General features: G+C 39.4%; 1 protein-coding gene and 1 long non-coding RNA gene across 5 annotated transcripts in view; one reads left to right on the top strand and one right to left on the bottom strand.

Moving 5' to 3' along the window:
* The window catches only part of Jakmip2 (janus kinase and microtubule interacting protein 2), a 148,679-nt gene that overhangs the window by 49,742 nt on the left and 73,353 nt on the right, over positions 1 to 25,584 (bottom strand). For all 4 annotated transcript variants that reach the window (XM_090331268.1, XM_090331269.1, XM_090331270.1 and 1 more), the window contains exons 2-3: positions 16,210 to 16,486; positions 3,335 to 3,832 (exon numbers count right to left, since the gene is read on the bottom strand). In XM_090331268.1, the coding sequence (XP_090187394.1) occupies positions 3,335 to 3,832; positions 16,210 to 16,338 (627 nt within the window). In that variant the 5' untranslated portion in view covers positions 16,339 to 16,486. The remainder of the gene's footprint in view (positions 1 to 3,334; positions 3,833 to 16,209; positions 16,487 to 25,584) is intronic.
* Positions 10,915 to 25,584, top strand: part of LOC150063926 (uncharacterized) — a 31,257-nt gene continuing 16,587 nt past the window's right edge. The window contains exons 1-2 of the long non-coding RNA XR_016535192.1: positions 10,915 to 10,983; positions 11,570 to 11,711. This is a non-coding gene — a long non-coding RNA (uncharacterized LOC150063926). The remainder of the gene's footprint in view (positions 10,984 to 11,569; positions 11,712 to 25,584) is intronic.

Below are 25,584 nucleotides of genomic sequence, written 5' to 3'. Positions count from 1 at the left end.
CTAACTATCTCATCATAAGCTTTCTCAGAACAAGTTGTTTCTTATGTTCTCTTTTGGGGGAGAATGAGCATTTTTGAGTTCACTCCAATTTCCAATTAAGCATTATGAGCTGGCCATTCGTAACTAAGGCACCCTAATAGTTTCCAGTTTTGAGATATCGACATTTAGGTGGTGAATTTGGAGGAAGATCCCTTCAAAGGTTCCTAGCACAGTGTTCTTTCCATTCTTAGTTTTTCATAGCAGCTAGTTCTAAGTAACCATTCTATCGTTATTGTCCAAACATCATGGTTGGTATTAGAACAGGAATGGAAAATTCCTGTGATAACAACATTCAGTACATCTCCTCCTACATCTGTGCCATATATTTACTGACATCAATGCTGATTTGTGCTGAGTCTAGGCACAGTCTCAAAGGCCCTTCTTATCTAAACCAAAGTTCCACTGAAAACTTTTTTTCTTTGTCTTTGGGCAAAGGTGTAAACTATATTTTGAAGAAAGAATAATCATTGGGTGAAATCTCTCTTCTCATGTATTCTATGTGAATGTTCTCATCCTAATCTATATAGATAATGAAGATAAGGGAGGCCATGAATATAAACCCTATACTGTTTTCCTCCATCCAATATTTTTTCCATCCCTCTATTTAATAAGTATCTTTGTATAAATCTTTCCTATGCTCTTGAGATAAGGAGAAAAGGAAAAATAAAAGCATTTGGGACCACAGTTGTGTTAAGATAGTCACATATCATTCAAAAGTGAATTCTTTAGTGATTTACTCTGTCTCATGATTCGATTTTAGATACATTTTGGGAGGGCATGAGATAGTCTGTGTGTCTATATGAGATAGTTATTATGATCATCTCAGAACGAGGTAAGGAATCAAGTAGTACCTTGTTAATTTGGCAGAAAAATATAATCTGTATTTTCTGACTCCTAGATGAATATTTGAATCCAGTGCTAGTTGAATCAGGGTAAGACATTCATTTGTCATGTACCATGATACTGACAGCTTCATATAGCTTCAGTGTGTACTCCTTGTTGGGACTGATGAACTGTATCTACTGAACTTGCTAGGAAACTATTGAATTACCACTCTAATCATCCTCATTACCATAATGGAAAATAGACAGCCTTTAATCATAGTTCAAGAACTATAGCATGAACTTTATGCATCTTATATCATTTTATAATAGTCCTTTCCAGTGTGTTCTGTTTTTTTTCTCATTTTATAGATGATGACAGAGAACCTGAAAGCTTAAATAACTTTGCCATAGACACCTGGCTTGAGAACAATAATGCCTGATAGTTCCATTTTCTAATTCTAGAGTTGGTGCTGCCGGGCCATGTGTCATATTTGCTCCACAACTATCCATGTTTTTCCTTAGATTTTCCCAAAGTGTTTCTGGTAAAATATCTGGTAATTAGAACTGAGGAGGCCAGAACTAACTGTATAGTCATTTTCAGCATGAACTCTCACCTAGGCTACTGAAAACCAATCAAAGGTCTGTTTCTTAGATGGAAAGGAATATTATACTAGAATTTTCTGAAAATTTTCTAGAGAACAGCCCTCACTTCTTGCTCCTTTTATTCTCAAAAGTGCATCTAAATGTGTGTAAGATCAGGTAGTAAAAAATAAAGACAATTGCATGCATATTCTTGAAAGAATTTCCCATGCTATTATATATACATCACCACATTTTTGAACCATTCTTCAAGTGGTTTATCTGTTTGATTGTATCAAGAGAGATTTCATGTCTGCCTTAGCAATGTGCTAATAAAAGGAAGTCATGCAATATATCTATAAATCAACAAGTAATATACTTATAGATATTCCATTAAACCATTAACACGTTTGGTATCCATGGCTCCTGCTTATAATCCTAGCTACTCAGAAGATTAAGATGAGAATCAAGGTTCAATGCCAGACTGGGTAGAATAACCTAAGTATCTTTTCTCTGCAATTAACCACAACTAGAGGCATGACTCACAGCCAGGAATAAAATAGTCTAATCATTGTGCAAGGCCCTGAGTTCAAGTCCTAGTATCAGCACACATAAAAAGCCATTAACACAAAAAATACTACTGTAAAGCTTCCTTTACCTACCTGGCAGTTCCAGAGTTCTTGACCATTTTTTTTCTTCAATCACGTCATTTCAAAACACCAAAGGCAGGGCAAGAGACCAGTGTTTCTGCACTGTTTGGCCTTTAGTGTCAAACAATGCAGTAAAACCAACTGAAGTTAAAAAGAAAACTCAAAGTGTGGCAGTGGCAGTATTTTACAGTCATACTGTAAAATACATGACAGCATAAAGGAACTTACACTTGGTTAGCTTTCAAAAATGTTCTGTGGCAACCACTTTTGACTTGGAAATTTGAAATCTTAGAAATCCCATCCAAAGTACAAACATGGAGTTCTTTAGCAGAACACAGAATGAACACGTAGTTTTCCCAAGGAAACACTATATTTGAAGAAGCATGAAGTACATTCTAATGGTCAAGAATTAATTTTAAATAGATAAAACTTAAGATATAGTTAATACTAAGCTTCTGAGTATAGATGAATATAACCAGTTCTAAAATAATTGGTCAAAGTCAACTTAAGACATTACAGCTTTTATATGTTAGATTTATTTTATCTTTAAGTGTGGTGGAAGACTATATATTTTTTTGGAATACACGTTAAAAGGGAAGAACCAACTTGAATGGGGTTTGGTGAATCCTGAAAAATGTAAATAGCACACTCGCTTCTCTTTACAATGTCCTTGCTGAATTTGTGGAAAAGATCTATTTTAAGACTAAGTCATGTTCTTTTGGCTCTGTGTTTTGTTTAGACATGCTTCCTGAAAGAAATGCTGCTGAATCATTCAGAACGTTCTGTGTGGCTGCCATTTTCAGACATTCTTGAAAATCCTAAGTATCTCCTACCTCCTGTGAATTGCCCAATGGCATAAGTGGAAACTTCACGTGTTGACTATGGAATGACTCAAAATTTAGAATACTTTAAATAAATGTGTCCACGAGTTCAGGACAACAGGAATCATGGAATGTTATGTATTCTTCATACAGGCAGACCTAGGAGAATCCTACTGTTATGACAAAAGATGATCCCCAAATCTTTTGCATTTCCAGTTTGGGTCTTGGACTATCTGGTTATTTACCTTCCTATCTATCTACCTCTCTACCTATTGAGTTATGCTGGGTTTTGGATAGGGCTTCAAACACAGGCATTGACTGTAATCCACCGACAAGGAAACATCTGCAAAGCCAATCCCATGGCCCTCTGAACCTGGAAAAAGAATGAATGTTTCTGGGTTGGTGTGATGAGATTACTAACCAGCCTCCGAATATCCCTCTCGGATTCCCACTTGATCTTCGAGATGGCTTCTTGGTGAGACTGATGCTCACTTCTGAGATCTCCAGCCTTGATTTTATCTGCTTGGATCATATTACTCAGAGCCTCATCCACCTGCTTCTTGGCTGTTTTTAGGTCTGTAATTTCCTGTAAGAGCTTGAGGCGCTCTGCATCAAACAGTTTCCGGGCCTCTTCTCGGGCCTCGATAGTGAGCGCTGTCCTTACTTTGTCACTGCTGCCATCCCGGAGAGCACACAGGGCAGACTTGAGCCTCTGGATCTCTCCATCCCGCACCTTCACTGTCCTCGCCATTTCCTGCTCGTGCTGCTTGATAAGATTCTCCCTCACGGCCTGTAGCTCCTTCATCTTCTCCTCGTGGAGCTTGGCTTTGAGCTCTGTCACCAAGACGGTGTGCTTGCGCTGCTCCAGTTCACGGATCCGCTTTGCTTCTTGAGTCTTCTCTCTTTCAAGCTTTGATACCTAAACACAGAGAATGCAGGAGGATGAAAAGTAGTGAGCCTCAAAGAAAGGATTTGTGCCCAGGCAGAATCTGCAAGGCAGGCTGCTAGGATCTCCTAAATCTACCTCTGTCTTGAAAACCTTTGAGCCACTGTGTGCTCAGAGGAAAGGAAATTGCCCATCCTAGACTTCAAGCTATGAATATAATGTATAGAAGGCAGAAACACCAAAGACTGGTTATCTTACACTGTTCAGACAAATGCTGGAAGTTGTAGGGACTTACTATTCTTGTGTGATCCGCAGAATAGCACTGACTTCACCAGGAAGCATATTAGAAATCCAGAATCCCAGATCTATCAACTCCAATGTTCATTTTCACTAACTCCTAGGCAAGTGATATAGACTTCAAAATTAGAGACAATTTCTAGATGATGGAGAAGCATTCAACGCAAGAACACCTGGACAGCTCTTTAGACTCTACAATCTGGACTAGATAGAAATGGACACCTGTGGAATCTCTGGAGAGCTCAGAATTTGGTAGTGCTGTCAGGCTAGTAAAGCAATGTCTGAGATGAGATTATATAGTATGTTTCTCCTCCTTTTCCTTATAGACACTTGCTGTGAGTGGGGAAATAAAAGATAAAGTCAGGTGGCTATAGCCACAACTTCATGGTAATACGACAACCTAGTTCCATCCTAAAAGATGATGCACCCATGTACACATCAGTCACCTAGCCAGCTAAGCATCAAACAAAAAGCGTGTAGTGCATGCCTTTATTTCTGCATGCTCCACAGACATGTCTTGATTCCTACTCCAGGCTCATTCTTATATATCTACCTTATTATCCCCTAAGCCAATTCTTCAACTAGTTTAATAATGACTGTTTTTAATAGTTTCACTGTTTTTGCAGGAGGATGGTACTAGGGTTTGAACTCAGAGCCTTCTGTTCAGTTGGTTTGCCAGGTCAGCCGGCACTTTATCACTTGAGCCACACCTCCAGCTGAACTTTTTTCTGGTTATTTTGGTGATGGGTGATGGCTTTTTCAGCTCTGGCTAGCTTGGAACTGTCAGACAAAATGGGTGAGCACCAATCTAGCAAGCGGAAGATTCTGAGTTCAAATCCCAGGACCAGAATTGTTTCAGCTAATAAAGTATTTAAGATTTGAAGTCTTTCTGAAATAATTCTCATTATAAGATAAACCTCTGAGATTTGACTTACCTGAATGACTTACCTACCTTTAACTGTCACAGTACTCTTAAGTCCACATAGCATCTTAGGGATTTTGTTTAGAAAGACAAAGCAATGATTCGCAAAATGGTTACTCTAAAAGAGTCTGGAGCACAAGGGACTTGGGTGAAAATAGAAGCCAGGCATGAGTGAACAACCATCCTCCCATCTCATCTCCAGCTTAGGCTGGCTTTATCCATGCCTGCTCTCTCACTTGCTCTGAACTCTGTGGTCCAGTATGGCGGCCACTGTTGTGGTGAATTCTTGGAGTATTGCAGGATTAACTAACTACTAGAATTACTATTATGTTAAATGCCTTCTGGAATTTGAAGAGTAATTGTGAAATAAAGGTTGTAAAATTACTTGTCAATCATTTATATGGTGATCATGTGTGGAATTTATAATGTTTGGGCTAAACTGTATTACAAAAACTGTATTATGGAAACTAATTGTTCTTTTAAAGATTATTGCTGGAAAAATTTAATTATACACATGGGATACATTTATCATTATCTCAGTCAAAGTCACTCTAGTGAACCCTGAGGTTCACTAAGTTCAATAAGGTACATGGAAACGGTCATCTGTCTGGAGTGGGAATGGACAGAGAAGCCTGCGATAATAATAGCAATAATGATAGTAAACAATAATAATATAGAGCCACCCACTTTCACTAAAGTGAACTAGATTGTTGGTGAAATTCTTTTAGTAAAGCTTAGGTTTATTCTTCTTTATGCACCTGCTCAAAACTTACACAGATTGGGGCTGGGAGTTTGGCCTAGTGATAGAGTGCTTGCCTAGCAAGCATGAAGACCCGGGATCAATTCCTTGGTACCACATACTTAGAAAAAGCCGGAAGTGGTGCTGAGGCTCAAGTGGTAGAGCTCTTCTAGCCTTGAGAAAAATCGAAGGACAGTGCTTAGGCACTGAGCTCAAGCCCAGGACTGGCAAACAACAACAACAACAACAACAACAACAACAAAAACAAACATACACAGAGTTCCTTTGGGTGACAGAAAGAAATCCCTAAACCTCAGCCTCTTAATTTAGGTTTTCATGAATTTTCTGGAGGATTTCAACTCCTGTCTTCTCCATCCATCTCCCTACCTACCCGAGCTCCAGGCACAGGGAACGATACTGTTTTCTGCACATAGTATATGCTTTTATATTATTTAGGGCTTGCAATTTCTTTGTGCTTCTCTCAGTTCCTTTCTGGATGTACTCATTCCTCCTGACAGCTAGATGCCAGCTTCCCTGTCATGCAACCCCAGCTGACCAAAATACCTCTTTATTGGCATGGTCCACATTTTTCTTTATGTTCTTATTATGGTTATTGCATGCTTGTCTGCATATTCCACGTTCGTTTGTGCATTCCCTACTCCAGCCCCTGGTAACTAACACACCACACAATAGGGAATGTGTGTGGTATAAAAGACTTATGTCAATGTGTTCTTCTAGGTAACAGACATGAGGCCAGGAGATTTCTCTTAGTTGCTGTAGTTTTTAACGTAGTGTGTGAAGTTCTTTGTTTTTTCTTTCTTTTCTCCCCCTTGTTTCATCCCCCGCTGTTACTATATTTGACTTTGGTGCCCTGTGTCTTGTATATGCATTTATCTGAATTGGGGAAGGGAAGAGGAACAGCAAAATGGTGAGACAAAGGATAAAGTAATACAACAGAGCCATACTCACAAAACACTATGTTGGAAATGAACTTTATAACCTGAACAGGGGGTTGGGGGAAAGAAAGCAGGAGAAACAACAAGGGAAGAGATAATAATGTTCAACAAGAAATGTACTCATTCCTTACATATGTAACTGTAACCCCTCTGTACATCACCTTGAAAATAAAAGTCAATTTAACAAAAAGAAAAAGAAGTAAGAGCCAAGTGACAGTAGCTCATATCTAGCCTCCTATTAGCCATTCAGGAGGCTTGTGGTTCAAAGCCAGTCCAGGCACAGAAGTTTGTAAGACTCTTATTCTCCCAGTTTACCACTAGAAAGGTGAAAGTGATAGAATGTTACCCTTGAGTTCAAGAGCTCAGGGACTAGGCCTGGCCCTAGAGTTTAAGCCCCATGACCAACCAAAAAAGAAAGAAAGAAAAAACAAGTGAGAACAATACATCCTGTTGGACAGTTTAGACATTTGTATACTTAGGTTAGCAGCTCCGTGGCCATTCCTTTTCTGTACAATGTTGCAACAGAACATAAAAACCCTTCATGTAACCTTTCTTGCTATTGCTCTCAATGTTTCAATAAAGATCATCTAGAATCTTCTTTTCCATCTTTCTAGATATCTGGATAGAAAAGGCTAGCTTCCAGATTGTAGGGTAAGCAAACAACGGGCCATAGGCCAAACTCACGAATTTAAATAAAATGGTATTTGAACTCAGCCATGCTCATTCATTTTTATATTGCTTAAGGCTGCTTAATATAACAATAGAGTTAAAGAGTATCATAGAGATTGTCTAACTCATCAAAAATAAAGTATTTAATATCTTGCCTTTTATAGGAAAAGTGGCTCACACCTGTAATCCTATCTGTTCAGGAGGCTGAGAACTGAGGACCAGTCTAGGCCAGAAAGACCATGATGACTTTTTTGTGTTGTTGTTGTTTTAGAGTTTTAAATTTGTATGGTAGAGGTGATGTAGAGAGGGGTTCCACTTACGTCCGTTAGGTAATGAGTATATTTCCTTTCGAACTGTGTGAACAGTGTCACCCCTTCCCTTATTCTCCCTGTTGTCCCCTCTAGGCTTCCCTAGCCCCCAAATTGTATAGTTTATTTCCAGCATAGCGTCTAGTGGGTTTCCCTGCGGAATTAGTTCACATTTTGTCCCATTGTTTCTGTGCTTCGCTTTCCCCTCCCCCAATCAGATAAACATAGATAAGACAAAGGGTACAGAAGTTAAAAAATATCGACAGAAAGTAATAAACCAAGGAGAAAAAAGAAATAAAAAGAACTGTAATTAGTTTGATAAAAACGATGGGAAACATCATTTTGTATGCTCTTACACACACAGTTATTGAGCCAGTGCAATCCTCTCCTAAGAATATCCTTTGTTCTCACTGTGTGAATGTTTAGACTGTTGTTTAGTTAACCATGTCCAGGTGTAATTATTTATCTTTTTCTAGCCATTGGGTTTACGAGTAGACTTATAGGCATATTCTAATTAATACAAATGAGGGGAACCATGTAGCCTATATGTCTTTGGGTCTGACTTAGTTGGTTTAGTATCAGTTTTTCCACGTCTTTCCAGTTCTTTATGAAGCAGACAATGTCATTCTTTCTGATGGAAGCATAGAATGCCATTGTGTATACAAACTACACTTTCTTAATGCATTTGTGCAAGGGACACATGGGTTGTTTCCATATTTTGGCTACTTTAAACAGTGCTGTAATGTAGCTTAAGTGGAGCCTGGTTTGTGGTTATTTGGATAGAAGCTGAGAAATGGGCTGGGTCAGAATGAAGCTCTATATTCAGCTTTTTGAGAAACCTTCATAATGCTTTCCAGAGTGGTTGATAGTTTGCAAAAGTTTTTGCTAACAAATTGGAGAATCTGGAAGAAATGGAAGACTTCCTAGCAAATACTGATATAACTAAACAAAACCAAGAAAATTTAAACCAACTAAATAGACACATAACAAGTAATGAAATAGAAATGGCAATAAAAGACCTCCCATCAAGGAGAAGTCCAGGACCAGATGGATTCACGGCTCATTTCTTCAAAAGAGAAATCTCTGTCATACTCCTCAAAGTCTGTAATGTTATTGAAAAGTAAAGTTCACTACCACACTCATTCTATGAAGCAAACAAAAGCCTCATCATAAAAGCAGACAGTAACTCATGAAAGAAAGAGAACTATAGACCCATCTCTTTGATGAACATTGAGGCAAAACGTCTCAAAAAAATTCTGGCCAACTAAATTCAGCAACTCACCAAAAAAATTGCACACAATGATCTAGTGGGATTCATTCCTGACATGTAAAACTTGTTCAATATACTCAAGGCAATTAATGTAATTTAACACAACAAGAGCAAGGACAAAAACCACACAATCATCTCAATAGATGCAGCCCTCCCACTGCCACAAAGAGAGAAGAGAGAGAGAGAGAGAGAGAGAGAGAGAGAGAGAGAGAGAGAGAGAGAGAGAGAGAGAGAGAAAGCAAAAGAATAAAGAAAAAGAAAAAGGATAAGAAATTATGGATTTACAAGTGTATTCTACCATCTGCCATCTCTATGAATTTTTTTGCAAATGCCTATAATGATTGTTTTTTCTGATGCTAAATTAGATCATGCATGGGGAAATAAATACTTTAAAGTGGATAGTGCAAGGATTTGCAAGGTAACTTTGCTATTAGATAAAATAGGAGATATTGTAGATAAAATTACATGTGTCAGGTTCTCTTCAGGAACATAGGATGGTATCATACCATGATTTTCCATTTCCCTTAAAGTATATACACTGATCCATTGTGTGCTAAATCAGAGGGGAAGATGAACAAAGAAAAAATTGGAAATACAGATATACTGACAAAGCATTCCAAACCAAAAGACACAAACCAATATAAACCAAACACTACTCCTCTTATCCATATCTTAAAAGATCCATTAAAACAAATAAAATTCAACAGAGCTAAATAACATCTGATCTTTCCTATGCCTATATATTTTAGTTGTCTTGGAAACTGGTGCTATCCCCTCCCCATGATTTTTAGGTATAGTTTTTTTTCCCTCTCTTACTCTTGAGAGAACTATTCAACTATGACTGAGAACCAAAGTATATAATTACAGATTCTTGGGAAAAGAGATAACAAACATGTTGTAGTAAAATGTTTTCTTAAAATGATTAGCAGTATAGATCGGACTACTAGATTTGAAGAGATTTAAATCTGTTAATCTAAATCTTGCTGTGAATATACAAAAAGAGCTATTTCCTGATGAAAATATAAAGATGGTCATATATTGAAATGAAGAAACTTAGAAAGAAATTCTTGTGACTAATAGAGAGAAGTTTTATAGAGAAAAATGGCAGCTTAATCATGCAAATAGCTAGCTGTTACTGAGATCTCACTATAAGTTATGCACCTTTTAAAGCAGACTTTAAACTTTCCAGTATACGTAAACCCCTAGGAAGCTCTATGACACAGGTGGTATTTGTTTCATCCCAATTTCAGATAAAAGAAGAGGAGTAGAGGAGATAGAGGCATAATGTAAAGAAAGCAGATGGAAGTCCAGGCTGGCCAGGGACCAGGTATATGTGGGTTAGTGTCAAAGTCTCACTGTCTGAAGTGTTGGGCACACGGCCTCACCTGTGTTAGCTTCAGGTTTTTCATTTGCTCATTAATGCTGATTGTATCTTTCTCCCATGGTTGTAGAGAGGATCCACACAGAAAATGTGCCAAAAGATTTACCACTGTTAATATATGGTAGATAGTACAATGATAACTTGATATATTCATTTACTTAATAACACCACCAACCTATACTATCATGATTCCCATTGCATTAAAACTGTAGCCAGTTTTCCAAAGGACAGGGTATGTTTAAAAAAAAAGTAGATTTCCTTAGGATGTGTTCATTAGTGACAAAGTCTCTGAAAAGACAGTTTGAGCCCATAAAAGTGTAAGAAGTGAAGGGGGTGAGACAGGACAAGAAGAAGGGGGCCCTTGACCAATAAATCTCAAAATGGTTTCTCCTGTAGTGGTCCTATAGATCAAAATGATCCCTAGAAACATTCAGTCCTGCTACCAAAAGGTAACACGCTGATTGAAGAAAGAGAATAATGGCCCACTTTATGTGGGTCTCACATTGTATACGTCTCTTCTGTCATAATTCTCATCTGGCCCTTGGAACTCTCAGTGTAAATTCCGCCAAGATAAAGATGGTGGGGAACTGAGCTTCAATGTGAGCTTAGAAGTCTAGGATTTAAAACTGAGCTGAGTCAAAGGTAAGAAGAGGCTGAGAGGTTATCAAGACAAGGCACGTGAACCAGCTGTGGCTTGGATTATCTGCATTAAATAAATGTTCCTGGAAAGTAAATCCATAAGAAGCTCCTAAGCCTTTTCATGGGTACCAGAGAGCTTTCAAGCTAGAGAGGGGAAATGGAGAAGGGAGAATAAACTGTGGCTTGGAGTTTGCTTCTGAGAAGCTTTAAGCAAACTGATGGAACACAAATATTTTTTAAATGTTTTCAGCCAATTATTCTTCTTGAAAACATAAGTAAATGTGCAGATAGAACAAAACCCCTCATTCTAAATCTGGGCCTTAAACTCAGAAGCTCTGTGAGTGATACCAGGAAGGAGATTTTGTAGAGAATTTTCTGGCCACCACAGGAAGATTAAGATTGCCTTGACCTCCATTCTCTTATGAGATGAGGTTCTAGTTTGACTTTCTCTGTTATTATTGGCTGGGTACAAATGAGATGAAAAGTTTGAACTCCGTGAGGTCAGGAGAGTGACCATACACTGCCTATGTGGGGAAGATGTGCTCTGGCTTGTGAAGGGCTGCTTTCAATGCTGGCTTGCTTCGTGCAGGCTCTGTCCTGGAAGGCTTGATATCTGCTCTCATCCCGTCATGCCCTCTGCCACTATGCCACACTGCTCACTGCCCTGGAGCCATCACAAGGGGAAAATACAGACCTGAGGGAAACTCCATGGATGAATGTCACGTCTCATGGTAAGCCCAGTGTCGTCCTACACAAGACACTGGATCATGGCCTCAGCATGCCCACAATAAAGGCAAACACCATGGTTTACTGGCTCTGAGTACTGGTTCCAGGAAAAGGCAGATATCTGGGTAGAAATCCTTTCTTCACCCAAACATGAAGTTTCTCTCCTAAATAACTATGGTGGCTGGATGCTGGTGGCTCATGCCTGTAATCCCAGCTAACTCAGGAAGCTGAGACCTGAGGATCACAGTTCAAAGCCATTCTAGGCATGACAGTCTGTGAGATTCTTATCTCCAGTGAACCACTGAAAACCAGGAGTGGTGCTGTGGCTCAAGTGCCAGAGTGCTAGCCTTAAGCTGAAGAGCTCAGGGACAGAGCCCAGATCCAGAGGTCAAGCCTACAAAACAAACAAACAACAGCAACAGCAAACTACCCTGATTGTATTGATGCTTCAAAGATCAGAAAACCTCTCTCTTTTTTATTTTTATTTTTGCTTTTAAATCAAGTAAGTGCATTTGTCCAGTAGTTTGGAGCCTTTTCTGTACTCCAGGTAGTTGTTTTATCTGTAAAAAGGAAATAATAGCTTTGTCCACCTAAGAGGATAGGATTAAGTGAGATGACTATATTAAGGCATTTAACAATCTTGATGCAAACTAATTACTCATAAATCTTCCCCCTCAGTCTTATAAAACAGATACATTGGAGTTCTACTTGACAGATGAGGACATGAAAATAAACATGAAGTGGCTTCAAAGTCTGTGCAGGGACACTTAGGTGCTAAGTGCATGAGCTGAGATCATGGAGAGATGTGGACTCCAATGTGACAGATATTAAACATTCAGTCAGTTGTTGCTACTTATATTATCAACTAAATCACTTCAGGCTCTGTTTTTTTCTTGCATATTTCATGTTTTGTAAATATCAGCAGGATTATTTACCTTACTGGAAAGATGAGTAATGGCCCATCTCTCTAAAGGTCTCCACTCTTTACTCTATTCCCAGTGGCAGAATTGTCATTTTGTCATCAGAGCCTTGGAGCAAAACTGAAAGTGTAAATTCCTATCTTGGCTGTGATCATATTCTCTCTTAAAGTCTGGCCCAGGTGGAAACGCAATTATATTTATTCATAGTGAAACTGCTTTATGACTTGTTTGCCCTCTGGATTCCCTTTGATCCTTGGGGACAGCTGCAGACAGGCAGCTGGGCTTTGCTCTAGCTCCTGGGCTGGGATTCTAATTATCTGCCTCAGAAAACAAGAGAGACAGAGGTAGTGAGAGAAGGAAAGATAAGGTTTGTGTTTTTATTCAAGAAGCTGATGTCAAGACCTCCTTAGAGGAATGGACAATTACACCTGCCTGCAGGCAGCCTTGTGAAAGCTTAAGAGTTACCCTTTTTTTTAAAAAAAAGGCTTGAATGTATGGAAAATTAGCATGGCAGCGTCCTGGAGACCTCTGCCTCTCTGGAATCTCATGATTTTGTCTAATGTCTAGCTCGGGCGATTTAGGATTTCCAGTGTGCACAGGGACACTCTTCTGATTGTCATTTGTTATCATCCCTCTACTAAACTAAACAACTTTGCTATCCTTCATGCATTTCATTGACCCAGAAAAAGCTCAAATGGATGAGATAAAGTATTGGTATGAACTGGAGGGAATCTTCCTCTGGGAGTGTTTGTGAACCCCAGAACTGGGAATGCCCTCCACCTGCATCTGCCAGAACCCAGAGTCCTGCCCCTCTCCCTTCTCACTCTAGCAGCAACTGGTAGGCATGTGGGCTCAGGAGTGCCCCCTTTCCTAAGCCCCAGATTATTCACATGAACAGTGGTACTTGAGAGACACAATGGTGGAAGAACACGGTCAGTCATCTGGATTACATTTAGAGGCGCTGAGGTGTTTAAATTGGTCGCTAAGGAGAGTGAGAAAAAAATGCCTAAGACTTCTGACACAAAATCATGCATTAAAAAAAGAGATCATGTTTCTTTTTGCTTCATGGGAAGTAAGAAAGTTTCTTCATAAACTTTACAGTGGGGCCAGAAGCCTGGCCTAGTGGTAGAGTGCTTGCCTAGCAGGCAGGCATCCCTCAGTTCGAATCCTCGGTCCCACATACTCTAAAAATGCCAGAAGTGGTGCTGTGGCTCAAGTGGCAGAGCACTAGCCTTAAGCAAAATGTGTCCATGGACAGTGCCCAGGGCCTGAGTTCAAGCCCCAGGACTGGCCAATCAAAAACCTTTATAGTAGGATTTATTTGTTCAAGGCCAAGTCTTAGCTGGAATAAAAAACAATAGGCTTTGGGCAAGCAAGATGTCATTTATCATTTCTTTCTCTTTTTTCGTTGGCAATAAGGACTTGAACTTGGTATCTGATGTTTTGGCTCGTTGTCGGTGCCATACTACCTGAGCCACCCTGACACCATTACTATTGCTGAAATGGTGACAAGTAAATTTTGAGGCGGGCGGGGGGAGGGGAACCATAAATTAAGTTCTGCTTGATAATTAGGAGGAAGCCTTGTCTGACATGAGAAGAAACACATCTCAAGCACCAGTTGCTCATGCCAGTAATTCTAATTATTCACGACAATGAGATCTGAGGATCGTAGTTCAAAGCTGGCTGGGAAGGAAAGTCTCATCTCCATCTAGCCACTAAAAACAAAAACAAATATGGAACTGTGGCTCAAGTGGTAGATTCTCTGCCTTGAGCAAAAAGCTAAGCGGCAGTGTTCAGGCACTGAGTTCAAGCCCTAGTATGGGAAAAAATGTCACACACACACACACACACACACACACACACACACACACACATACACACACACACACACACACACACACACACATACACACACATATCAGCATACTGTGGCTTGGATTCAAGGCCTGGCACTGTCCTTGGCCTTCCTCAAGGCCAGTGCTCTACCACTGGAGTCCCAGCACACCTCAGGGTTTTTAGGTGCATGTGGTACTGAGGAATCAAATCCAGAGCTTCATGTATGCTAGGCAAGCACTCTACCACTGGGCCAAATTCCCAGTCCATGTTGGATATTTCAAAATACTTTTCTTCAGTGAACTATACAATGCTTACTGTATCATGCTGAGATTTAGGCAAGAATAACCCTAGGACAGATGAGATTTAGAGACATTAGCAGCCGATTAAATCTAGAGAACATTAGAAGGGATACAAATATTCATAATGCTTGAAGAGTTTACAATTGGCTAGGCAGCTCTCTAACCACTTACCAATGCTCTTATTTACACCTTGTAAGTACTTTGTGTACTTATGCAATTATGCCTCATTACAGCCCTATGGGATAGTAACAGTATTTTCATGGTGCTAAAAGTAAGAAATAACAAATATGCCACTTCCATTCATTTCTCCATTTATTCAACAAATGGGCATTCACCTTTAATCTCAGCATTATTTAGGCTATATGAAATAAGCTAAGTTCTGACTCTCAAAGAAACTATGCTTCACTACAGAATGATAAATCCTAACCAGATCCGTATATAAATTGTTGTAATATGAGCCGGGGATAAAGTGCGAGGCCCTTTGGATACTTGGGAAGTGATATGTTTTTAGAGATTGAGGTTAACTGAATGATGCTTTGGAGCAGATGAAGGAAGGTGGGAAAAAGAGCAAGTGTTGAGTTAGGGGGAAAAAAACGGCAAATCCGTGAATATAATTAGCATGCTACTTGTGACCCAGAAAGAGTCAGCAGAAGCTTGGGAAAGGTTTTTTAGAACCTTCTTACAATCTGCAGTAAGTGATGAGTTCTAGTAAAGACAAGAGTCAGGCACCGGTGGCCCGCATGTTATGTTAGCTACTTAGAAGGCTGAAATATGAGGATCATGGTTTGAAGCCAGAGTAGGCAGTTAAAGTCTGTGGGACTCTAATGAATCGGCAAAATGCTGTACTGGAGGTGTGGCTTAAGTGTTAGAGTACCTGTCTTGAGTGGAAAAAAATAAAGAACCGTACCCAGATCAAGTTCAAGTTCCAGTCAAGTGCAGCCACCCTTCCTGACCCCTTAATAAGAAAAAAATAAAAGAAGGAACAGGAGTTCATATCCCCAGGGGTGGTAAATTCCTGTGACAGAGAGAGAAGTGGAGAGTCACCGGATATGAATAGTGGAAAGAGAAGATGTGATGTAGTCGTGAGGAACGGCTCTGAACCTTACAGGGGATAATCTCCAAAGGCTAAGGGCCGTCCTTATTCTAGGGTGTACAGCTATCCAGTGCTGTGATAAGGGGTAAGGGTTAGTGGGGGTATTGTCTCAATGTTTATATCAGATGTTCTAGAATAGGCTTCCTGAGAGGGCAGAGATTTTCCTAGCTTGCACAATCATCTTACTTTGTACCTATGCCCTACTCAGCCAACCCTTCCACACACAGGGCACCCTGAATGGACACAGGAGTGATTGCCCCTGGTGACTGATACCTGACTGGGATGCCCCCTCGGTAGAGCCGTGCTTTACTGTGCACACACATGGCCTGCACTGGTTGCAGGGGGCCTCACTCACCTTGGACTTTTCCTGATGCAGTTCTATCTGAATGTCTGTGAGCTTGGTCCTGAGGTCTTCATTGGCAGCTTGAAGGGCGACAATGAGTGCCTCGGGCTTCTCGCCCTTATTTCGCCCTTTCTTGGACATGTTTCCTTTCTATTTGGAGTCTGTTGTTTTTTTGATCCGTTCAGACAGGTACTGCCATGTTACTGTTTCTTATCCTGAGGTGTGAGGTTTCAGTATCTACAGCGTGGTGCTCCTGGGTGAGGTGTCTTCAGCTGCTGCTCTGGAAGCCCTGAGAAGAGGAAGAGACAGAGTGACTGTTTGGCTAACCAATCAGGCCCCCGATCCCCAATGGCTACAGGCTCTCTTACAATCTTCAGTGAATTTACAGTGATTTCACCAAAACCCAGCCTGGTGATTCAATACCCTGCTTAAAATTCTGCACATAGACTAGGTCTTTCAGATCTTGTCAGGACCTGCCCAGCTTTCTCTCCTTATTTGCTCCATATCAATCACTGATGATCAGGCCATAAAGTACTGGGTTGAGCAAGAAGTCACCTGTATGATGACCTCAAGGCCCAGACTACCAACTTTAAGACAATCTAATGGGCAGTGGCCAAAAGGCATCCATGGCCAAGTGATGAGAACTGAGTAGCAACTATAAATGGCTTCCTGGATTGAGTTACTGAATTAGAGTTCATTTCATATGCTTTGCTCGATTTAGAATGCTAAAAAACAAAACCAAAAAGCTAAATTTGAAGACAGAAAAATCTATCAAATCTATCTATCTGTCTATCTATCTATCTATCTATCTATCTATCTATCTATCTATCTATCTATCTAAAATCTGTCTGTCTGTTTCTCTGTCTGTATATTTCCATCCCCTCTTTCTATCCATCTTCATCTCTATCATCTGTCTAATAAAGAGCTTTTCAAAAGAAATACACAGCAATTCTTTCAGAATATGGAAAGCAACCTTTCTGCCTGAAATTAATAAGAAAGCATTATTGAAAAAAAAACCACTATTGGCTTGGTACTTGAGGAGTGGGTAGGATGTTGAAGAGATATATAAATACAGGTAACAGGATGAGAAAATGATAGGTGTAGTCACGCAATAGAGAATTACAGTAACTACTGGGGGTAGAGGGGGATTTGAGGACTGAGTAATTTATTTCCAGGTCCGATTGCTGTGTGCTAATGGTAGACTACAATTACAGATATTTAGAATTCCAGTTTTAGAATTTTGGAATAATAATCAGTAGGGCTTCTCAAACTCTTGTCAGGTGAATGTCCTAAAAGAGCAAGGCTTAGCCAGGTATTGGTGGCTCACACTTGTAATCCTAGCCACTCAGAAAACTGAGATCTGAGAACTATGGTTCAAAGTCATCTGAGGAAGGAAAGTCCATGAAATTCTTATCTCTAATTTATCATAAAAAAGCCAGAAGTGAAGGAAGCTTTGGCTCACATGATAGAATGCAGGCCTTGATCAAAAAAGTTCAAGGATAATGCCCAGCCTCTGAATTCCAGCCCCAGGACGTGTGTGTGTGTGTGTGTGTGTGTGTGTGTGTGTGTGTGTGTGTGTGTGTATGAACACACACAGTAATGTATAGGAGTGTTATCTTGGTAACAGAACGGGGAGAAAATGGAAGCAAGGAGTTCAGCCAGGAAGCTACTGAATTTGTCCAGGTGAAAGGTAATGAAGGTCTAACTAGAGCAGTGGCAAGAGGAGACAGAAGTTTTAACTTATACATCCATAAATATCTCCTAGGAAAACTACAAGTATTGAACCATTTATTTCCATAGTCAAACCATGAGAAGACTTAGTTTTCTATTTAGCCTTTCACAAATATCTGGGAGTTGTGTGTATTGAGACGCTTTAGTCCAGAACTAAGTGGAGTTCCAGCTGATCACCCATATGTCCCCTCAGCTGCTTCTTTCTTAAAACCCTGCATGCAAGCTTTGAGGACTGTTCTGGGATCCCGGGATGTGTGCCATGCCACACATGCACTGTAACTGTGCCCTTTGGAGTGTCCCCAAGGGCATGAGGATGGGGTAGTGGCAGTGAGTGTGTCTACAGCAGTTATGGTATCACTCAACATTCTCCTTCCAGGGTTAGATGGTCAGAGTTGGCCTTTATGCTGCTTTTGCAAATCCTGATGAATCGTTATCAAAACTATTGGCTTGTGAGACTTCTACTTCTTTCTATTTAATAGTGAAATGAATGTAGCCAGCATTATCTGAACATTTTTTAATGATAAACACCATTGGGTATAAAAATAATAAGACAGAACTTAACCCCAAGAAATCTTGGGTGAGGAAATTCAGGCCAACATAGCTCATGGGTTTCTCATCCTTTGGTTGGTTTTCAAATGTTATTATATCCAAGTGTCTCAAATGATACCCAGAATCTCATTTACAACTCTTCATTTATATCTGTACTCTAAGCACCAGGTTAGAATGTGCATTCCACAGCCTGCTGAACTCATGGGAGAGCCTACCTGGCATCTTATAGCTAATATAATGAAGGTAGAGACATCTTTATTACCCAATAACTTGTTTTCCCAAGACTCTGTCATATCATTAAATGACACCATCTCATGTACCAAAGTCCCTAGTAATGAAGTCTGAATAGCAAGCTTGTAAGTGTGTTTTCTTTTACTTAATTTCTTATTTCCCTTATCTATTCCTCCAGCAAGTCATGCCTATATTACACACAGAATAAGACTCTCATTAGCTAACTTCTATAATATTCCTAAAGTGTTGTGGAACACAGAAGAAAGACAAGCTTGAGGAAAGCATCATGATTACATCTTCATTTCGTTGTAGTTGTATAATTGTCCTTTCTGACTAAAGAATGGGCTTTTCTAATTGGGCATAAGGAACCTTAAAGGAAAGAGCTTTGAGCATTTTTATAATCCTTCTGAAGAAGGTTGTTTGTTATGCTTGATTTTCATTGTCTTTAATCTGGGAAGTACCATATCATTAGTCATACATCTATGACTCGTCATTCTTATTTCCCCACCAAACTCTTCCAGCCTTAAAAATCCCCAAGATGTACTTACTGTATCTAAGGATTTGCCTATCCTGGACATTCTATAAATAACAATCATGCAAGATATATTTTTCCCTTAGAATATCTCTTTTCTATTTTAGCACAGTATTTTCAAGCATCATCCATGTGTTGGCTATATGACTACTTGCTTTATTTCCATGTCTGCATATTATTCCACTATATATATTCACTGCATTTTACATATGCTTGTCTGCTGAAGAACACTTGAACTGCCCACACGTAAGTAGTTTAAGGTCAGGTTATTGTAAAAGCTGTCACATGAGGAGATACGTACATTAGTCTTCTAAGGCGTGTACTCCAGAATCCTTGTGAGTGATGGCTGAATAGCAGAGTACCCAGAGAAGGCATAGAAGCTTAATCTACTGGCCAATCCTTTGAAAAAAACTATCCAAAAAGTCGTGAAGGGAGTTTAGGTGGGCCCTGGCTCTAGTGGTGTCTGGAACAGTGTGACATTGTGTGTGTGTGTGTGTGTGTGTGTGTGTGTGTGTGTGTGTGTGTGTGTGTGCCAGTACTGGAACTTGAACTTAAGACCTAGCCACTGTCCCTGAGCTTTTTTCTGATCAAGGCTAGTGCTCTAATATTTGAGCCACAGCTCTACTTCCTTCTTTTTGGTGGTTCACTGGAGTTAAGAGTCCCACAGAGTTTCCTTCTCACACTAGCTTTGAAACACAATCCTCAGGATTATAGGTATGAGCTGCTAGCACCTAGCAGGCAATCTGATTTTCACCATGCCTTTCTGACTCCTCATTCCTAGTCTGAAACCTTCTATGGCTATAGAGGCTGAGTTTCTCAGATACTACATCTTTGCTTTTTATCATGACAACCTCTGGGGAATTTCTGTCATTTAAAATGAGAAAGATTGCTTATGGGAAAACATTGAAGCAGGAATAGACTTATTAGGGAAAGCACTGCAGACATCATTTATTCCTTCAATAGACAACGTTTGAGGAGTAAATATAGTATGATGTCTTGGAGTGAAGTTTCCCAGCTCTTTGGCCTCACTGAATCAAAGTCTGATAGAGGGTGCCAGTGGTCAGGAATGCCACATCTGAGACTACATGTAGGAAGCTGAGTTTGAAGCCACTTTGAGGTCACCTATTCCCAGGGGGTGATCGGTAACGCTCATACTTTTCAGTATTTAGGAAACCTCAGAATCTTCTCTTTTTAAGGAGACGTACAGATTTGTAACTTTCCATTTTGCTTGGCACCAGTGGAATACTTAGGAGCCTGACTTGTAGAATCATGATCAAAAGCCAGTCAGGGCAGAAAAGTCCATGAGACTCTTGTTTCCAATTAATCACCAAAATCCAAAAGTAGCTGCAGCTACTTTTAGCCTTGAGCAAAATAGCGTCAAAGCACCCTGAGTTTAAGTCCCACAAATAGCACAGCAAAATAAAATAAATAACTTGTGTGGTGTGCAAGTATATACAAGTGTATTAACTGAAATACGGTAGATTTAGGGGAGAATTGAAAAAGTGTAATTCCTTAGAGAGGCAAAATCACAGTGCAACAAAATAAGAATGGATTCTCATAAAGTGTGGGAATGGGTCAAGGGGAGAGAGAAAGGTGAAAAAAGAGAAGGAAGGGAGAATGTGGTCAGAAGTTAATGTACATCCTATAAAATTAAGAAAAGCAAAGGAGGAGGTGGGTTGGGAGGGATGAATGAGACTGTTGAAAGGGATGACATCGATCAATTCTCAATATATTAATATACCAATTTATTGAATGGCAACTCCTCGGTAAAACCACTTACAAACAATAAACATTTTTCAAATTCAAGTTAAGTTCATGTTCTTTTTCTTTCCCCAGATTTTATGGTAGGTCAAATTGTATTTCAGTGTATGACATGTTGTTTTGAGATCCGTAGACATTATGGGATGGCTGAATCTGGCTTGTAAATTCATGTAATACTTTGTATACTTGTTTTGCTTCTGTTGAGAACGCTTAAAATCTATTCTCTCAGTAATTCTCAAGTGTGTAATGCACTATGATTAGCTGTACTCACCCTGATATACAAATACATCTCTACAACTTTTTTCTCCTATCTTAGCAAGTTTGAATATTTGACCACTATCTTCCTCATCTTTCCAGTACCAGCCTCCAGTCACCACGATCCCTTCTCGTGTTCTACTTCTATGAATTGAATGTTTTATATTTCTCACACGAATGACTTCATATAGTCTTTAAGCAAGAAAGAGGATCTGAGTTCAGTCAGTACTTGAGGAAGAAGGAAGGAAGGATGGAAGGAGTGAAGGAAGGAAGGAAGGCAGGAAGGAAGGAAGGAAGGAAGGAAGGAAGGAAGGAAGGAAGGAAGGAAGGAAGGAAGGAAAGAAGGAGAAGAGAAAGATATTGGACCAGTATATAATTATTTTAAAATGATGAATCTATGCTGTTCATCTTAGCTCATTATCTTATCTACACAATCTGTCCAGGAAAGTAAAAATATCCTAGAAATCATAATATTCTGATATCTAACTACAATACTACATTTAAAACAAATATACACATATAGGAAATACAGAAATATAGGAAATTAAGGATAACAGATGAATACATGTAGTTATTATATTTAATGTATTGTTGGGGACCGACTGTGGGGTCAATGACCTTGGACCTGACCTTGGACCTGACCTTGGACCTACACAACTGTATACACAAGGAAGTAACTCTTATCAGGATAACTTTAAGCAATGTCAATCAGTTCTTATCAGGATAACTTTAAGCAATGTCAATCAGTTCTTATCAGGATAACTTTAAGCAATGTTAATCCTTTCTCATTTATCCTATATGTGACTTGTTTACTATTTTGTATGAATGTAGCCTCTGGCAGTTCCCTAGTTTTAAGAAGAGTATTTAAGGTCGGAACTTGAAATAAACTGGGCTGCAGTCTTTACCTGGGCTGCAGACTTCCCGAACTCCATCTGTTTGTCTCTCTTTTAATTTTTCCTAGTCCTTGCCCCTATTTCAGGAATCCCAATCTGCGAACCCTGGTTTGCTGCCGGCTGGCCCCAGCAATGTATATCATGTAACACTTGAATTACAAAACTTGAGGGTAGGGATGGGAGGAGAGCAATGGAAAGAATGATATTGATGAAGATGCATCGTATTTATAACCTGATTTATGAAATCCTCACCTCTTTGTACAGCCAATTAAAAATAAAAGCTTTTAAGTGGCAAGAGCTGCAACTCAAATAAAGGTTTTTCAGTCTGAAGTTTTTTGGCTCCAATAACACCTTTTCAGGGAAAGGACAGAATTCATATCCTGCTGCTAATAGGCTACAGAGGTGGCAACATCCATGTCTCAATAGAATAGAATGGTAGAATTTAGTGGGCAAGAAGAGCTTGGAATTTATAATCAGAAAAACTGAATATGAGTCAAATTTCCTGTCTATTCTTGAGATATCACTTAAACTTGGTCAACTTGTGTTCCCTTATTTTTTAAACAGGCTAATGTATTTACATGACTTAGTTTCTTTAAGAAATAATGGAACTATTGTTTGTGAATGATAAGCAAAGTATTACTACTGATGTTATACAGTTTTCCAAGGAGATAACTATCCATGAAATACTAGCGGAAGTACAAATGAGTACGGAGACAAAGCCAACACCCCTTGTGTTAAAAGGTTGGGAGGGGGAAAGGTCAGACTCTTGAGAAAGCAAATGAAATTCATGGTTAGGGAGTTGAGGAAATAAGATTGGTGATGACAGGATCAATATTCCCAGGGGCTTGGCTTTGTAGCTGACTCTGCCTCAAGCTAAAACTGAATAAAGTTGTGATTAATCTTGGGCTTTCCAATAAGACTGCTTCCCGTAAAAGCATTGCTCTTCAAGGCATCTGTAGTTCATGTGTAGGCAACTAAATGCTTCAGCAATTTCCCATAATTAATATTTGGCAATGTCCACTCTGGCAAAGCCTTGTTGGTTTGTCTGAGCCTCTTTTTCCAAGTATTGCTCTCAAGCGTGATGCTGTTCATATTTAAAATTTGCAAACTTTATTCCTTATAGCCTGTAGAAAGAAGCATATGATCAGTTCTTAAGCGCTTCAGGAAAAAAAAAACATTTTACTGCTGAATTCATTAATTTGGCACTGGAATTTGTTAATAAGGTAGGGTTACTGTTTAAGGAGTTCCCCATATAAAATGCCTGGCTATGGGGTAAAAATATTTAATCCATTACACTTCATTATGTGTTAACACTCAGCACAGTAGTAATTATGTACCTTCAAGCTTGTAAGATACTAGGTGCTCTCTCTCTCTCTTTCTTTCTCTCTCTCTCTTTCTCTCTCTCTCTCTCTCTCTCTCTCTCTCTCTCTCTCTCTCTCTCTCTCTCTTTCTCTGTCTCTCTCTCATATGCAGATACTGAGGCTTGAGATCTTGAGCTTATCTTTTAAATCAAGGCTGGCACTGTATCACATGAGCTACTCTTTTATTTCCAGCGAAATGGGAGAGAGTCTCACCGTTTTCTACCCCAGCTGGCTTTGAACCATGATTCTCAGATCTAAGTAGTTAGCATTTCAGTTATGACCACCAGGGTCCAGCTTTATGTGTCTTTTTTATGTTTCTCTGTCTCCTGTTTTCCCATCAAGTTGCCCTCATATCACCCTGTTTCTTACACAATGATATTTGCTATTAATGTTCCCTTAATATTAATATATTAAAAATTTCATATGAAAAATGCTCTATAAAGAAAACCAAAAAGTTACTATTCCTGGCAAGTTTGTTTTTATACATTTCAGGTTTAAAACATCATCTTACAAAAGGAGTGATATGGACAGTGTATTCACAAACTGATATGCTGAGTTACAACCTCTTTTGTACAACTGCTTGTACAAATAGGTAGAACATCACAATAACAACATAGCTCACAGAGTAACCTCCACCACAAGGACTCTCCAGAAGGCTTTAGGAAAGTGACATCCACGTTGCAATTCTTTGCAAATGGCATTCATCCAGAGCTGACCAGCTATGTAAATCCTTGATTTCACTCAATATTTACTTATTCAATTTTCCCTTTTTATCCTTCAATGCTACGGTGAATTTCTTCTCCTTTTTTTTGTGAGTTGTGGGACTTGAACTGAGGGCCTAGGTGCTTTCCCTGAGCCTCCACAGTGACACTTCTGTTTTCTGAGTGGTTAACTGAAGATACAAATTTCATGGTGACTTTTCTACCAGAGCTGGCTTTGAACTGCCACCCTAAGATCTCCACCTCCTGAGTAGCTACGATTATAGGCCTGAGCCACTGGTGCCTGGCTTTATGTTTTTTCTGTTTATTTGTTTGTTTTTTAATGGACTGAGGATCAAAATTAGCACCACATGAGCACTAGATAAATGCTCTCTCATTCATTGAGCCCTACCCCTCCTCTCCCATCTCTATTGTACTCATCTTTTAAAGTCAGAATCCATGTTACTTCCTTTATTACTGCTTTGGATGGGATGTTTCCCAGTCTGAAATTCTATTTTTACTTTGAAGATCATGACAATGTAATTCCTTAATTTATGCACTCATTAATTCACAAGGAGTTATGAGGCACCTGGCAGAGGATGTGCCTGTGTTAAGCAAGAAAAGATGGAATCCTGTCCTTCCCAAAGGAGAGAGCAGAAATGTAATACAGTGAGCTAATTGCACAGAGGATAGGAGATGGTGATCACGTGGCTAAGGGACGATCCCTTAAGGACATGGAAGGATTTGCAAGACAAAAAGGAATCAGCCAGCAAAAGGTTAGGATGGGAAAAAATGTTCTAGGCTGGAGTCTGAGGATGAAGGTGTAGAGGTAAAAAGCACAGCAAAGTGATACACAGGAAAACACTGACAAGAGCTTCATGAACAAATGGCAGAAAAATCAGCAAAAGATAGAGGTTAGATTAGTGATGTGAAAGATACAGACTTTATCCCATATGTGGTAACCAGAGTGCTTTGTGTAGAAGAATGAGTTGGTGAAAATGTGATTTTAACAATAACCTCTGGCAATGGAGGACAAAATATATCAAAGAAGCAATCCAGATATGCAAAGGACAGTTAGGACATTGTTCCTTCATACTGTAACTACTGTTTAGTAGGTGATAGATTCTTGCTCAATAGCAAACTATTATTCAACTCTGTAATCATACTACTTAGCAACAAGGACCACAAAGTTCAATTTAATTAACACTCATTCCTATGCAAGGAAAAACTGAGGATGAGAAAACAAATGTAACAGTTTCTACAAAGATCACAATAATCAGGTTTATTATAGGAAGGGTGTTTTTATTGCGGATCTCTCAAATGTCTGCTTTTAGTTTGGAGAAAAGTTAAAACAACATAGGAGTTAAACAATAAAA

This window comes from Megascapheus bottae, chromosome 4, assembly GCF_031878675.1.
Source record: "Megascapheus bottae isolate mThoBot1 chromosome 4, mThoBot2.hap1, whole genome shotgun sequence".
NCBI classification, from domain to species: Eukaryota; Metazoa; Chordata; class Mammalia; order Rodentia; family Geomyidae; genus Megascapheus; species Megascapheus bottae.
Note: the sequence above shows the minus strand (reverse complement) of the source record. Positions and strands in the feature narration are given on the sequence as shown.